This window comes from Conger conger, chromosome 9 (assembly GCF_963514075.1).
Source record: "Conger conger chromosome 9, fConCon1.1, whole genome shotgun sequence".
NCBI classification, from domain to species: Eukaryota; Metazoa; Chordata; class Actinopteri; order Anguilliformes; family Congridae; genus Conger; species Conger conger.
The window spans coordinates 16,576,255-16,589,923 of record NC_083768.1 but is presented as its reverse complement, the minus strand read 5'-3'; the positions used below and the strand labels follow the sequence as shown (position 1 = coordinate 16,589,923).

Below are 13,669 nucleotides of genomic sequence, written 5' to 3'. Positions count from 1 at the left end.
ACGTAAAATTCTAATGTTTTAAATAAATGGAAAGCATGAAAAAAAGCTTTGGTGTGAAAGTACTAAATTTACTTATTTAACTTAATGGGGCGACAGTGGCTCAGGCAGTAAGAGCAGTCGTCTGGCAGTCGGAGGGTTGCCGGTTCGATCCCCCGCCCGGGCTGTGTCGAAGTGTCCCTGAGCAAGACACCTAATCCCCAAATGCTCCTGACGAGCTGGTCGGCGCCTTGCATGGCAGCCAATCGCCGTCGGTGTGTGAGTGTGTGTATGAATGGGTGAATGAGAAGCATCAATTGTACAGCGCTTTGGATAAAAGGCGCTATATAAATGCCAACCATTTAACCATTTTAATGCATTTTATGGAATATATATTATAAGACTTGTTTGTGTGGATATGGAAAATTGATTAAACTGAGGAAAAGGTGTATTTTGATTTCAGCTTGTCTTTAATGTCAGTTCAGAGTATGTCCAAGTTAGAAGCACAAGCAGAGCAGAACCATTGAAAAACAATGAGAGCTCATCGGCAGCAAAAAGGTGTAAAAATCCATGGCCTCTTTATTTTGTCTATTAGGGGTCATGTTTTGGGGTTATTTTGGGTTAGTTTCAACAACCCAGTCAACCTTGGAAGCTCTTATTTGTTAATATTTTCCCCTGTTATGGGGTTTCCAATCATATCTGTTAGCCCTGTTGCTGCAACTTTATCTGTCAGATTAGGACACTTGCATGAACACCCTCTAGAAAAGGGTTGAGTAAATAAGTATTATTCAATTTAATGGTAAGTCACTATTGAGCAATGAGACCAGGAATACACTGCCGACCAACTACCTTCCCTGGGTGACAGAACGGCCTTTAAGGTATAAGATCAAAAATATGTGATAACAATATTTGTTCTTCACTGAACATTCTAACAGTAACTAACGGACAACTGGTAATTGTAAGCAATGTCCTATAACACTGACTTAAGCTTAAAAGGGTTAAGCTTGGTGGGGATTCCTGCCCATGGTTGCCTCTCACACAGCTTTGAATGGCAGGCAGTAGGGCCCATCACTGCACCAAGTATTCATCTCTCAGCTAGATACTTCACTCCGGTGGCCAGGGTTACCGCATTTTCAACCACAAAACAATCACAGGCTGCTCCTTCCAGCTCCTTTGATGGAAATTGAGTGTGGCAATTCTGAACCAGTGAGCGCAGACAGGGGCACCTGGCTCATCTGATTAGAAAGCCCCGGTCTGCAAACACATTTCATGGTTTAACGAGGGCGCAGTCAGACGCCATGGAGATGGCACTGCTCACAGACAACATTCTCACTTTCCATCTCCACAATAAATTAGCATTCCCCAAGCGTTCTAGTGCACTGCCTTGGACAGGATTGTGTTAACCTTGTTGCCCCGCGCCTAAGGGTACACAATACAGGCAATGTTGACCAAAGTAATATTAAATATCACTTCTCCATTAAAAAGCTAAGCACTGGCTTATTACATTTGTGATTATATTCAGAAAATGCCATAACTTGCCATTTGTTATTAAATCAATGGACTGAGTTTGCTTCAAGGTCAGTCTGTAGTCGGATAGGGGGTGTCTGAATGAATTAGAATCACTCTGGTGTTTGACTGACTTATTTTCAAAGTGATACTGTTACTCGAGAGCTCAAATTACATCACATTTGTATCAAAAATGGCTGTTACAGGCTACCATTGATTTGGTCTCTTGTTTGTCTGTTGAAAGAGAATGAAGGTGAACGAGTTCTATGTCAGGTGAGTTCATCACAGGATTTGTTTTTAGCTGCAGATCCTCGGTATTGACTGACACCGAAAACTGAGATTGATCCATTAAGCACTGTTCCAGGCCTGTTGAATTATGCAAAATGGCTATTGTCCGCTCCATTTTGGAGACCAGGTGGCCAGTGGTGGTACATAAAAAGCATTAGAATATTTGAAGATGAAAGCAGGCCATTTAGCCTGTTTAGGGATTATCTAGCACTGTGTGTTATATCTAATACTGAACACCCCAAGGGGCTCTGCTTCTAATACATGACGGAAAACATTCATTAGCAATTCACCTTGCACTAATTTCTGGACCTGTGTTCTGCTAGCAGAACCTGAAATATAATCTCTACTCTGATTTATTATTCTCCACTGAAATATAAAAAAAGCCATTTAGTTGCCCTTCTTTATACCTTTTTCAAGAGGTATAGTTTGGTTCTCAAAACACTAAATACACATGTAAAAATGGGCCAGATTGTGACCTAATAATAAAAACCTAAAATTTAAAGTGGGCTGACAAAGCACTTTTGAAAGGTCAAATACTGAGGGCCAGATTTATTAAGGGCTATGACTGCTTTTCAGATGTAAAAAGGTCACAATATTTATGGTACATGGGATTTACTAAACCATCGCAATGGGTGAAAGTCGCTATTAGGATGTAATATGGGGGGATTGGGTCACTCTGCAACTTTCCTGTTCATGCAGAGATATACTTTGAACAAAGGCACTAAAACAGGTCGAATATAAATATAATTAGGCAAATTAAGTAGACTGTCTGATTTACTAAAGCATGCATTAATTGTGACTATGCGTGGGAATTTCTTGAAATCCTGAAAGCAGGCGGTATTTTTTATGTGCCAACACAGCCTATAGCTCACACGCATGATGCCAGGGAAGGGTGCTTGGCTGGCTCCACACATCCACGACAGCATCGGTGGGGATGAATGAGTGCATAACAGACACAAGACACAATCTTTTTCTAATGTATTTTTAGATATAATACGAAACTATCTTTGGAGGGATGCAAGAATTCTATTGAAGTCAACTAGCAGTCACAATAAAAATGCAGTTATGAATGTAAACAGCTGTTCTGCATATGTGTATAATGAATTGTGAAGTTTTACCTTCTCCCGTTACAAGTTCATTCGTGTCTATTCTTTCCAGACCCCTATGGCTTTCTCATTTAGCCAGTTTACCAGTTTTGTAACTGGTGTTCTATCAGTGTTAATTCTATTTCCTTGGAAATAGGTGGTGGAAGCACCACCTGCTTTCTTTGCTTTCTTTCCCTCGTGAAGTGTTTTTTTCATCTTCTCTTCACATCCTCTAGCCTACTGTTCTTTTTATAGCCTATTATAGCCTATTATAGTAATGAATTTTGTCTGTGATGTCACTCCAGTCTTCCCTCTCCATTGCCAATGTAATGCCGAGCTGTAATATGGCATGAAACAACTACACACTGTTGAACATTACGCTACCTACCTACAGTACATTTCCTGACATGTTCTTTTTTTTGTGGTAGCTCCATATCCATTTCTCAGCATCTTGGAATCTGGACTAGTAAGCATGCCATATTTCTGACGTTTTTCCTATCACAAAATTGTGAATGAGGGCGTTCCATTTATTTGACGGCGTAATTAGCAACAGTCTGAGTAAATCGGTTGTTAATTTGTTGGTATCTGTGACTGCAAACAAGATGCAATAGAATTAATGTTTTTGCCTTAGGAAATCTGGCCCTGAATGTCTTTCTGAATTAAAATCTTCAGCATACTTACCAATAAAATACGCAACCAATTCATTCAGATCGTCACACGCAAGAAAGCCTCCTATCTCCCCATTTCCAGAAGCTTCATTTAATACCTAATCTTTGCCTAGAAATTATGAAAATGAGAACACTGCCAGAGGTGGGAAAAGCAGGCTTGCAGATTCTGGTGATTCCTGCCCAGCAATGCTCCAAAGACCCCACTGCTGTCCATAGGAGGGAGGTCATTCATGGATGAGGGAAGGCAAAAATTATTTGTAAGCTGCAGTCAACATACGCAAAATGTGCAGCACATATCCTTTAACCCCCTTGGGCTGTGCTCCCAGCTTACCCAGGCAGGATGAAAGTCATTAAGGTCCCGTAATTAAGACAGGAAAGAAGTTTGTTAAAGGCTGGATTGCACAGTAGGGTGCCTGCAGCTATTTCCCCAGGCTATACTTCCTGTACAGACACATCCTCCTTCCCCTGGGGTGGTGTATACCTGTACCTCTGCTGATCCCAGAGATGCTTCTCTGGAGTCATTCCACGCCGTAAAAAACTTATTTCCCTCACGGGCATGGTGAGCTGGGCATACTGCTGCCATTATGAAAAAAGAAGGCTTTCATCCATATGCTTTCAGAAAGGCTTGAGTACTGGTTACATAGGTGACCGGAATCAAGGCTCATGCGTCACATCAAATGGGGAAAATCAATCATGTTTTTGAGGGAAGGAAATCTCTTCCCTGGTTTCAGTGTGGTTCTGGTTCCTGGTGGAAAATATTGACTCAAGAGCTCGAACAGTGGTCCTGGAAGACAGGAACTAAAGCGCAAATAGAGGTCAACCACTATAGAATGCATTGTGGAGCAAGTATATTGTACAATTCTGTTTCTCCGCTCGTCCAACATGAGCAAAACAAAATGGGGTCCAGCCTTGTGGATCCCATTACGAAGAACAGAAATGACCTTACATTGAGGTCTCAGACCTTGTACCCCTGAAGAAAACCACCATGATTGAGTTACTAAAATGCATTGGGACACACACTGGACAGGTATAAATGGTTTCCCTAACCCCGCTCGCCTACTTCGTGGTGCATGAACACAGGAACTCGCACCCACAGACACAAGAGACACCTTCACATCACAGTGTGACTTTACCTATAGTGTAGAACCGCTTCAGGTCAGTGCGTCTCGGGCTCCGCACCCTCTGGGAGTTGGTTGCATTGTTTTCCTCCTCAGCAGATACGGTTGTCTTGGCAACAGGTGGCACGAGCTTGTTTATCGGTGATGCTTGTGGATCCTTCACCAGAGAGCCAGCATACCCCTGAGCGGTAATATCCACTGACTGAGACTTCTTCTTCAGCCTGGTCAAAAAGAAAGACTGCAATGTCACCTGGAAGCAATTATTACCATCACAACTAATGGGAAAAAACTGGCAACACAAGCCTGGAACCATGGAAAAGCAACATGTTGTTTAAGGTCAAACTATTTATGGGAGTGTTCCACTTTAATGCCCTATAATCACTAGTTTGAGTATGACTATACAAAATTTGACAGTGACAGCTTTGAGATAAACTATGCTGGACCATTTGTGTGCCACAAAACAACAACAAAAAATACAATTCACATTGAAATGGACTGGTCACAACTGACTGAGCTATCCTGAAGAATTACTCATGTTGAAAAGCAGTCAGTAATCATAAATCAGCCTGATATATTAACCCTTTAAGTCTCACCCGGCTGGGCTGGTGTGGGAATATTTTGCATTCATTCCTTTTTTCACAGTGCAATTTTCAATCACTATGGTAACAGGATACACTGTTTGAAAGTGTTAAAACTAACAGTTCCATCTGTGTAACCTAATATAAGATGCAATTGCTTTAGTGACAACAGTACCTTATTTTCTAACATGTGGGTGGCAAAACAAACTTTGGAAATCCAAATACTACAAGAAATATGGTAATATCAGTCCTTTTCACAGCAAGGGTCCAGCAAACTATAATAGTTTCTAATTCTAAAAATGTGGAGAAACTTGGAGAAACATTGATAGACTGTCCATTTCCACTGTCCTTTACTTAGAATTTCTCTGGAGGAATTATCATTGTAGTTTTGCTGATGCATACTAGTATATTCTTATACGAGTATATTCTTATACTTATTTTTTATGATCTTCAGTGCAAGGCGAGGGAGGTTGAGACATAGAGATAGGGGGAGGGTGACTGGTGGGGGGAAGTGCAAACTCTTTTTTTCAGGATAAAAAAATGTTGTAAGCAAAAACATTTTACACCTGATAAAGTCACACCGTTGGGTGTGACATACGATTTATACTTCATAAATTAAACATATTTTAAATTTAACAATGACCATTGTTAATGTCGGGCAATGTTTGAACATTCATGAACATTCTGTGATTTCAGTGAAGCGACGAATATAAACCAGCCTTAAGACCAATAATATCATTAAGTTTCAATGTGTCCTTTTGGAGTCACCAAATGTACTTTGTGGCAAACTGCCTAGACATAGCATAGAAAAAAACAATGCAGAATGCTAATTTTTAGCGATATTGTCATATTTGTCCAGTGTTCTGGCTGTTGCTCCATTGTGTTTCTATGTACACCAGACACAATAATCTATATCCAGTCAAAAACATACTTTTTTTCTGTGAGAAAAAATTCACTCTTGACTCTTGGACAACAAAGTTACCTTTCAGAAGAAGTGAACATTTTATAAATGCGCAAATTATTTTGCCAAAGCTCTCAATCCTGTGTATCAAGTTTGTGGGCATGAATATTTAAAAAATGTGTTAATTTGCGTTAAAATATATTTTGTTACATTTTATATTTCTTAATATAATGCTCAATATATTTCAGTGTTCGGGTGCTCTCGTAAAATAGGCAGTGGGATAATGGTATGCTTCTGATGCGCACTATGCATATGTAATTTGTATAATATGCAGTCCATAGTACTGCTGCATGACAACCTCAAATGAACTGCCAGTTTAAAAAATGCAGCAAATTACCCATTTTTCCCTTTGCGCATCTTGTGAATTGATTTATCCCTGTTAATTCTGTCCACACACTGAAATAGATGAGAAAGACCCAGCTCAGTAGACATCTGAGCTGTTGAAAAATAACCCTATCCCACACTGTATTATTGGGCTGATTTTTCCTGAGTTTATTTAAAGTGCACTCACAATGTGGATAAACCCCCCTCAATCACAGGACAACAAGACACATTTTCAAATCCAATCATGTGACAAAACAGAAACCTCCCATATACTGTATGGACAACATTTCAAATAAAGGGGAAAGCACATTTTATCGCACCCATACTCTAGCCCATGTGTGCTGCTACACTATAACCCAGCTGAATGACCACATTCTAAAAACACAGGTTTAAATTTAAAAGAAAATGTCAAATTATTTAAAAGACACAATTCGAAACAGAGAAAAAAGCTTGGGTATATCCCATAGCTGAATATAAGTTAGTTAATGCTGAAGTTGTGGAGAGAAAAGCAGCAAAAGTCTGGCCTCATATTGAAATATCCGTAGTCTAAATAAATGAATAAATATTGTTTAGCCAATTACAGGAGGAATTTCCACAGAATCATCAGTTTATGTTGACTTGGCAGTTCCTCATAGCCACATTGCTTTGATAGTATTGAATTAATCAGGGGGGTGGAGGAAGGGGGGGCAGATCACACATTCTGACTCCTTTCAAGTCTGTTAAGAGTGGGTGTTTAATTAAACCTGCTTAACAGAAAGTTTGCCACAGCAAAATCAGGTCCAATTTTGCACATGGCAGGATATCGGTTTACATAAACACTGCCAGCCCACTGAGACCATATTAGCCCAGTGGAGACAATGAGCTGGCCACAAATTTGACACTGCCTTCACCTACAGTACATGGTACGGCATCATGAGACACCAGCCAAACTGCCAAATTTCACTGGGGTGTACAGGCTGGTATCAACCAGTTAAAAATAAAATAATGATATTCCATAAAAACACCAGAGAGAGAACTAAGGCCCAGCAAGCCCACAAGGGTTTCAAAGCAGCACACTGGAAAAACAGCAACACAATGAGGATGGCACATTAGCTAGAATGCACATTAAACCCAAGTCAATATGATCATTAACAAAAAGCTTTGAACATTCAGTTTTCATGCCAACAAAGACCACAGATATTTAGAAGTCCCAGCACTGTCATCGATATACGTTCATTATTTTCTACTCTATGAGGCGACGAGTGTGCTAATAGAATACAAAACATTTCAATTATTTTTTGCCAGCAGCAGATAATTACAATGCAACCATAGCAGCATTACAACTGACTCTGAAACTGGAAAAATATTCTGTAGGGTAACAGTGGTGACTGAATATATGGAATAAGATGTTCATATCTCATTCTGCCTAGCTCCATGTTAACAGGCTGTGTAGCTATCTGCATACTGTACAGAGCATCACCCAGGTCAAGGAAACACCAGGAGCATGGAGTAACAATTAGCTAAATCACACAATCACTGATTGTGGATGGGAACACAATTGTAAAAACGTCCTTAGGAGAAGTGGTAAATAAATGCTCCATCAACAGTGGTTGAGGGGGTAGAGCACTCTGGTATCCCCATACTTCTGTGCTTCAGTTCAGGAGCTACCGTTGTATCTATCAGCTTGAGAGAACTACTTGATGATGTAGTTCTTGGTGATGACAAAGTCAAAACACTTTGGATATACTGAAGTGCCTTATAATGAGCTAGATGTCACATTCAGCTAAATAAGATTCATAACAAAATAAAACAGCAGAAAAGCCTGTTAGTTCATTTACAATCGAATGTCACTTTAGTAAATTCTGTCTCTATCTTTCTAATTGCATTGTGAGCTTCATAGCTCTAGAGCAGGTACCCTTCCACACAAATGCTGTAATTTGAGGTAACTTAAGTGAGAAATTAATAACACTTGTGCATAGGAGACAACTTTGTTATTTATTATTTGTCTTCAAACTGAATGCTGTCAGAATCAGCTCCACTGTTGAAGAATGAGTGCTAAAATAAGACCACAGGGGGCAAGCCTCTTGTTTATAAATCTGACAGCTGACAGATGTGGATTTGATTTTTAAACAAAATAGCGAATTAAAATATAAAGTGTGATATTTTTTTTTAAGTCTCTTCACTTCTGTGCCCAGGAGGAAGCCATGTGGTAATTAACCAACTCTACAGAGATTAATTCGGCCTGTCACACAATGCATAAACAAAGGCTATTTAGGTTAGCTCTCGACATGCTCATCATTCTGAGCATGACGGATTATGCTGTTGCGTAAACAAAGTCTTATCGTGCTATCTTGCAGAATGTTATCAATAAACAGCAGTGCAGGCTGACACACTTTTCACACCATCACTGTAAAACAGATGTTGCACTCCTCCCTCTGTTTGAAACATGAGAGCACCTAGAACAATGGTGTTAATAGATGAGCCATGATAAACGTGTGTTATAATGCACCTGTACATGGAGAAGTGAAATACAGGTTTTACATATTCTTACCACTCATAGGTTCACATTCGTCAATGGGGACATTCAAAGTGGCTTCAGAAAGTATTCAGACCCCTTGGACTTTTTTCACACTTTATTGTGTTGCGGACTTCATTTAAATGGATACAACTTGCCCATCAATCCACACCCCATAATGACAAAGTGAAATCTCTTATACACATAAGGTTTCATTTTTTCTATATTTAATCAGGTTTGCTTTATCCTTGGGATGTGTCTAGAACTTGACTGTCTTGACTAGACTGAGTCCACCTGTGGAAGATTTAATTGATTGAACATACTGTAGTTTAGAAAGGCTTTGGAAGTCATCTGCAGAGATGGGAGAACCTGCCAGAAGGACGACCATCTCAACATCAATCAGGCCTTCATGGTAGAGTGGCTAGGTGGAAGCCACTCCAGAGTAAATGGCATAAGACAGCCCTCTTGGAGAGCATGAGAAAAAATATGATCTTTTATGCTATGGGGGTGTTTCTCAGCGACAGGGAGACTGGTCAGAATTGAGAGAAAGATGAATGCGGCCAAATACATAGAGGTCCTTGAAGAACACCTGCTCCCGTCTGCGCACAACCTCAGACAGGGGCGACGGTTCACCTTCCAGCACAAGAATGGCTTCGGGAACAGTCTCTGACTGTCCTTGAGTGGCCTAGCCAAAGTCCAGTCTTAAACCCCATAGAATATCTGAGGAGAGACCTGAAGATGGCAGCTCACAGACGCTTCCCATCCAATCTGACGGAGCTTGAGATGATCTGCCTTGAAGAATGGGGTAAACTGCCCAAATCCATCTGTGCAAATCTTGTAGAGACTTACCCAAGATGACTCAAAGCTGTAATTGCTTCCAAAGGGGCTTCTACTAAGTACGGAATTAAGGGTCTGAATATAAATGTGAGATTTCAGTTTTTGCAAACATTTCTAAAAACATGTTTTCACTTAGTCATTATGGGTTATTGAGTGTAGATTGCATTATTATCCATTTAAATCTACAACACAATAAAGTGGGGGAAAAATGAAGGGGCCTGAATACCTTCCGTACAAACAGTACGTGTGGGAAATGTCCATGCCTTTAACACATTATTTCTCCATTCATATTAATAGTGTTCATAAGGGAGTGAGTGAATGATTGAATGATAGGGTGAAAATGAAAGAATTAGCCCTACAATATCCTTTTTTATGTAGACGTATGGCTGCCCAAACCTGCAGTTCCTATTCAACATAATTATATATATTCATAAAACATGGAATATGTTTTCAACAGGATAATAGTATATACTATAACAGTAACCTGGCAACAACAAGCATGAAAGAAAAAAAATAATTTATGACCCATGTGTGATGATTGTTGTTAAATCACTTTTTTATGATTTTGCTATGTTATCATTAAAATACTGCATAGAAGTGTTTGTCAGTTATTGTTTTATAGAAGTGTTTTGCCAGATATATGTCACTGTACAGGCCAAAAGATTTTGGGAATCACACAAAACTGTTGAATGGATGCTAGCTTGTAATACACAAAAATAGTCCTTGCTATGAATAGAAACAGGCTGCTACCATATGCGTGAACACAAGGGAAATAACCTCAAGTAACAGCAAGCAGTACAATCTACACAGTAATTTATAATGATAATTAATTATCTTCTCTCTCATCTGAGACAAGTCTGCATGATTAATACGCACTGAACTGGACACTGTGTTTTCTGTTCTTATTTAGTGTCAATGACTGATTTCACACGGCACATGCTGCACTGATTTCACATTACACGCACCACATATTTAACGGTGTACAAGAAAATAACACCACAAGAAAAATGATAAAAAATGAAAAATAAAAAAATAAAGGGGGCTGACATCTCCTCGGTGTAGTTTATGTTGGGGTGGGACATGGTTCCCTTGTACATTGGGAGGAACACGCACAAGCAGCAGTGCAATGAGACCTACAGCTCTTTGATAATTCTCACACATAATACCTTCATGTGTCTTTGACTTCATGAATTACAAAAATGAACAAAGTCACTGTTTGTGCAGAAAGCAACATCCTCCCTGGCCCTAGCAGCTGCAGCCCCATATCTAAAAACCATTTGGGAGATGTGCGGCTTACGAAGGAGCTGCATAGATCACAGATGAGATTAACCACGCTCTTTGCCTGGCCTTCATTTCTCCATCCCCTGGCTGTTGTGATATTTCACTTCAGACAGAGCTGGGTCTGCAGCTGTCCTGCCTGCTTTCTGTGATCGGAGGCCCCTGTGGGGAGCCTTACCAGGCCACTGCCTCGTCCTGATGTGGGGTGCTCGAAAAAGAAAGCCAGGGAAAAGTAGGGAGTCCCCTTTCCCAGGTTCAACATCAACACTGGATCCGAACACTGCGGCACGTGCTCCTGTGTTACCACGGGGATTGGGAGGGAGGCTTGCGCTAATCACACCGCACACAGTGTAATTAGCACTTATGAATATTCAACTGAATTTTTTTCTTGCACTCAGAGGCACTACAAAGACCCTTTTACCAGTGATTTCCAACCCTTTTTAGCATTAACGTACAGCTGAACAGTTAAAAAAAAGACCAATGTCTGGCACAATTACATGAAAACAGCTATTACATTTTTCACTGTTCACTGTCACAGACAGAGGCAGATGTCTAATATCTAGTACACTTACAGGAATAAAGTAACAGTGGAGGTACATTTTTGTTCATCAATGATCAATTTTCCCAAATGTACCCTGAAAGTTGCTCTCTTTGGGTACAAATTAGTACATTTTCCAAGCAAAAAAGGTACAAATTAATTATATGTTGCTGGCTAGGGATACAATTGTATGTACCTATAGGGTACCACCTTAGTGACAAGCGTTTGCACCTGTGTTACATTACATTACATTTTTGACATTTGGCAGACGCTCTTATCCAGAGCGACGTACAACAAAGTGAGTACCCATAACCAGGGACAAGTGTGCCAGAATCAGAATCGCTTTATTCGCCAAGTAGTTTTCACATACAAGGAATTTGCCGTGCTTTGTAGTTGCATGCAGACAACATGAAGAATAATACCAAAAATAGAAACATAGATATAAAAAGACCGTAGAGGGAGTGTACACAGAAACAGGAAAACAGTCTATGTAGCCTATTTGTGTTAGGCCAAAACAGACATGCACCCCCCGCAGCAACGCGGCTATGAGACCTGATCTGCCGAGGAGATGGGGTGACCCTGCCTTCAACGCGGTGCCATCTTGTCATCATAAGGCTCATTTGTTAATGCGTGACCTCCAGCCTGGCCACCTACTCAAAGAAGCCATCGCTCACCCCCCAAAGGGTCTGAGGCCAGAGTAATGCCTTTAAAATGTTAATGCAAAGGGCTTCCTCAGACAAGTGTAACCTTCCCCTCCCTCTCTGCGTAGACGCTAAATATTTCACAGCCTGTCAGGGTCAGGTGGCCAATTGATTTCCCCACCTGCAGCGCATCGGTTCTCTGTGGGCGGAGCGTGTGGGGGAGTCTGACGCAAGTTCAGCTGTAGTCCGGGTCACTGGCACCGGCTGATGAGGTCATAGGACTTTGATAAAGTTCTAAAAGGTTTGGTCATTAAGCAAGGCAATCTGAGCATGAGGCCTGCACTGGAAAAATCCGCAGACAGATCTCAAGTACCAACGCACATAAAATACAATCAAACTGCTCCTCTGTGAGCTCTGCAGTCATTTCCGATGTCCTGGCAGCAGAACAACATTTACTCCAGAGAGGACAGCTTATGGAGCAGTCTAAAGCACAGCATGCTGAGGTCACCATAAAGATGGCTACTAATAATAGACGTATGATTTAACGTTAAAACTGCGGGAAACTGTCTAAGTTGCTCCTGCTTCTTGCAGCCCTGGTGAAGATACTGCTATGCAGCAAGAACACAGTTCATTTCACCCTTTGGTTGGACAACTTTGCCCGAAAGATTGTCTGGATTCAGCCAACAATGATCCTTATCTTTATTCTTGACAGTACCTTAACTGCATAACCAATAGACGTTAATGTTAATAAATGACTGTTTCACACTAAAATTTCAGTGCTAATTCAACTGTAACTGATATGGATAAGAAATACTGATTTTACACATAGTACTTTTCCTGTGAGGTTAATTCAGCTGTTAATTCAGCAAACTATAATTGCAATGCTGGGAAAATAACTTACACTCACATTTATATGTGAGTCAAGATTAAGTACAAATGTGCAAATGAGTTCAGGCCACCATGAATAGCAGCACCTCAAGTCTGTATGATCACGACCTGGCAATTCTGAGACAGGAAGGCTACAACTGCATACATTACACAATCCATTAATATAGCATATTAAAATTCAGGTAAAATACAAACAATAACAACCCATCTGATAATCCAATCCACATTTTTTTAGTTACATCCAGTAGTTCCCTAACCATGATATTACACCAGCCTCCCTGTCTCCAGAGGCATCCATACCAGTCCCCGGGCCTCTGCACTCATTAAATAGCATTTGCTTGTGCTTCCTGCAATCAAATTTCACCAGAGACAACATCATCTTCCGAAGGAAACAGTCCAATATTTGCAGCCGTTGTTGGCACCCACTCAGTACAGTACAAACAGGTGCGATTCTGTCTCATTAATTAGTTGAGAGATGGCACTTTCAAT

The 13,669-nt window shown here is 40.5% G+C and overlaps 1 protein-coding gene across 2 annotated transcripts in view; it reads right to left on the bottom strand.

Moving 5' to 3' along the window:
* The window catches only part of LOC133136577 (oxidation resistance protein 1-like), a 113,990-nt gene that overhangs the window by 62,372 nt on the left and 37,949 nt on the right, over positions 1–13,669 (bottom strand). For both annotated transcript variants that reach the window (XM_061254199.1, XM_061254202.1), the window contains exon 3: positions 4,657–4,862. In XM_061254199.1, the coding sequence (XP_061110183.1) occupies positions 4,657–4,862 (206 nt within the window). The remainder of the gene's footprint in view (positions 1–4,656; positions 4,863–13,669) is intronic.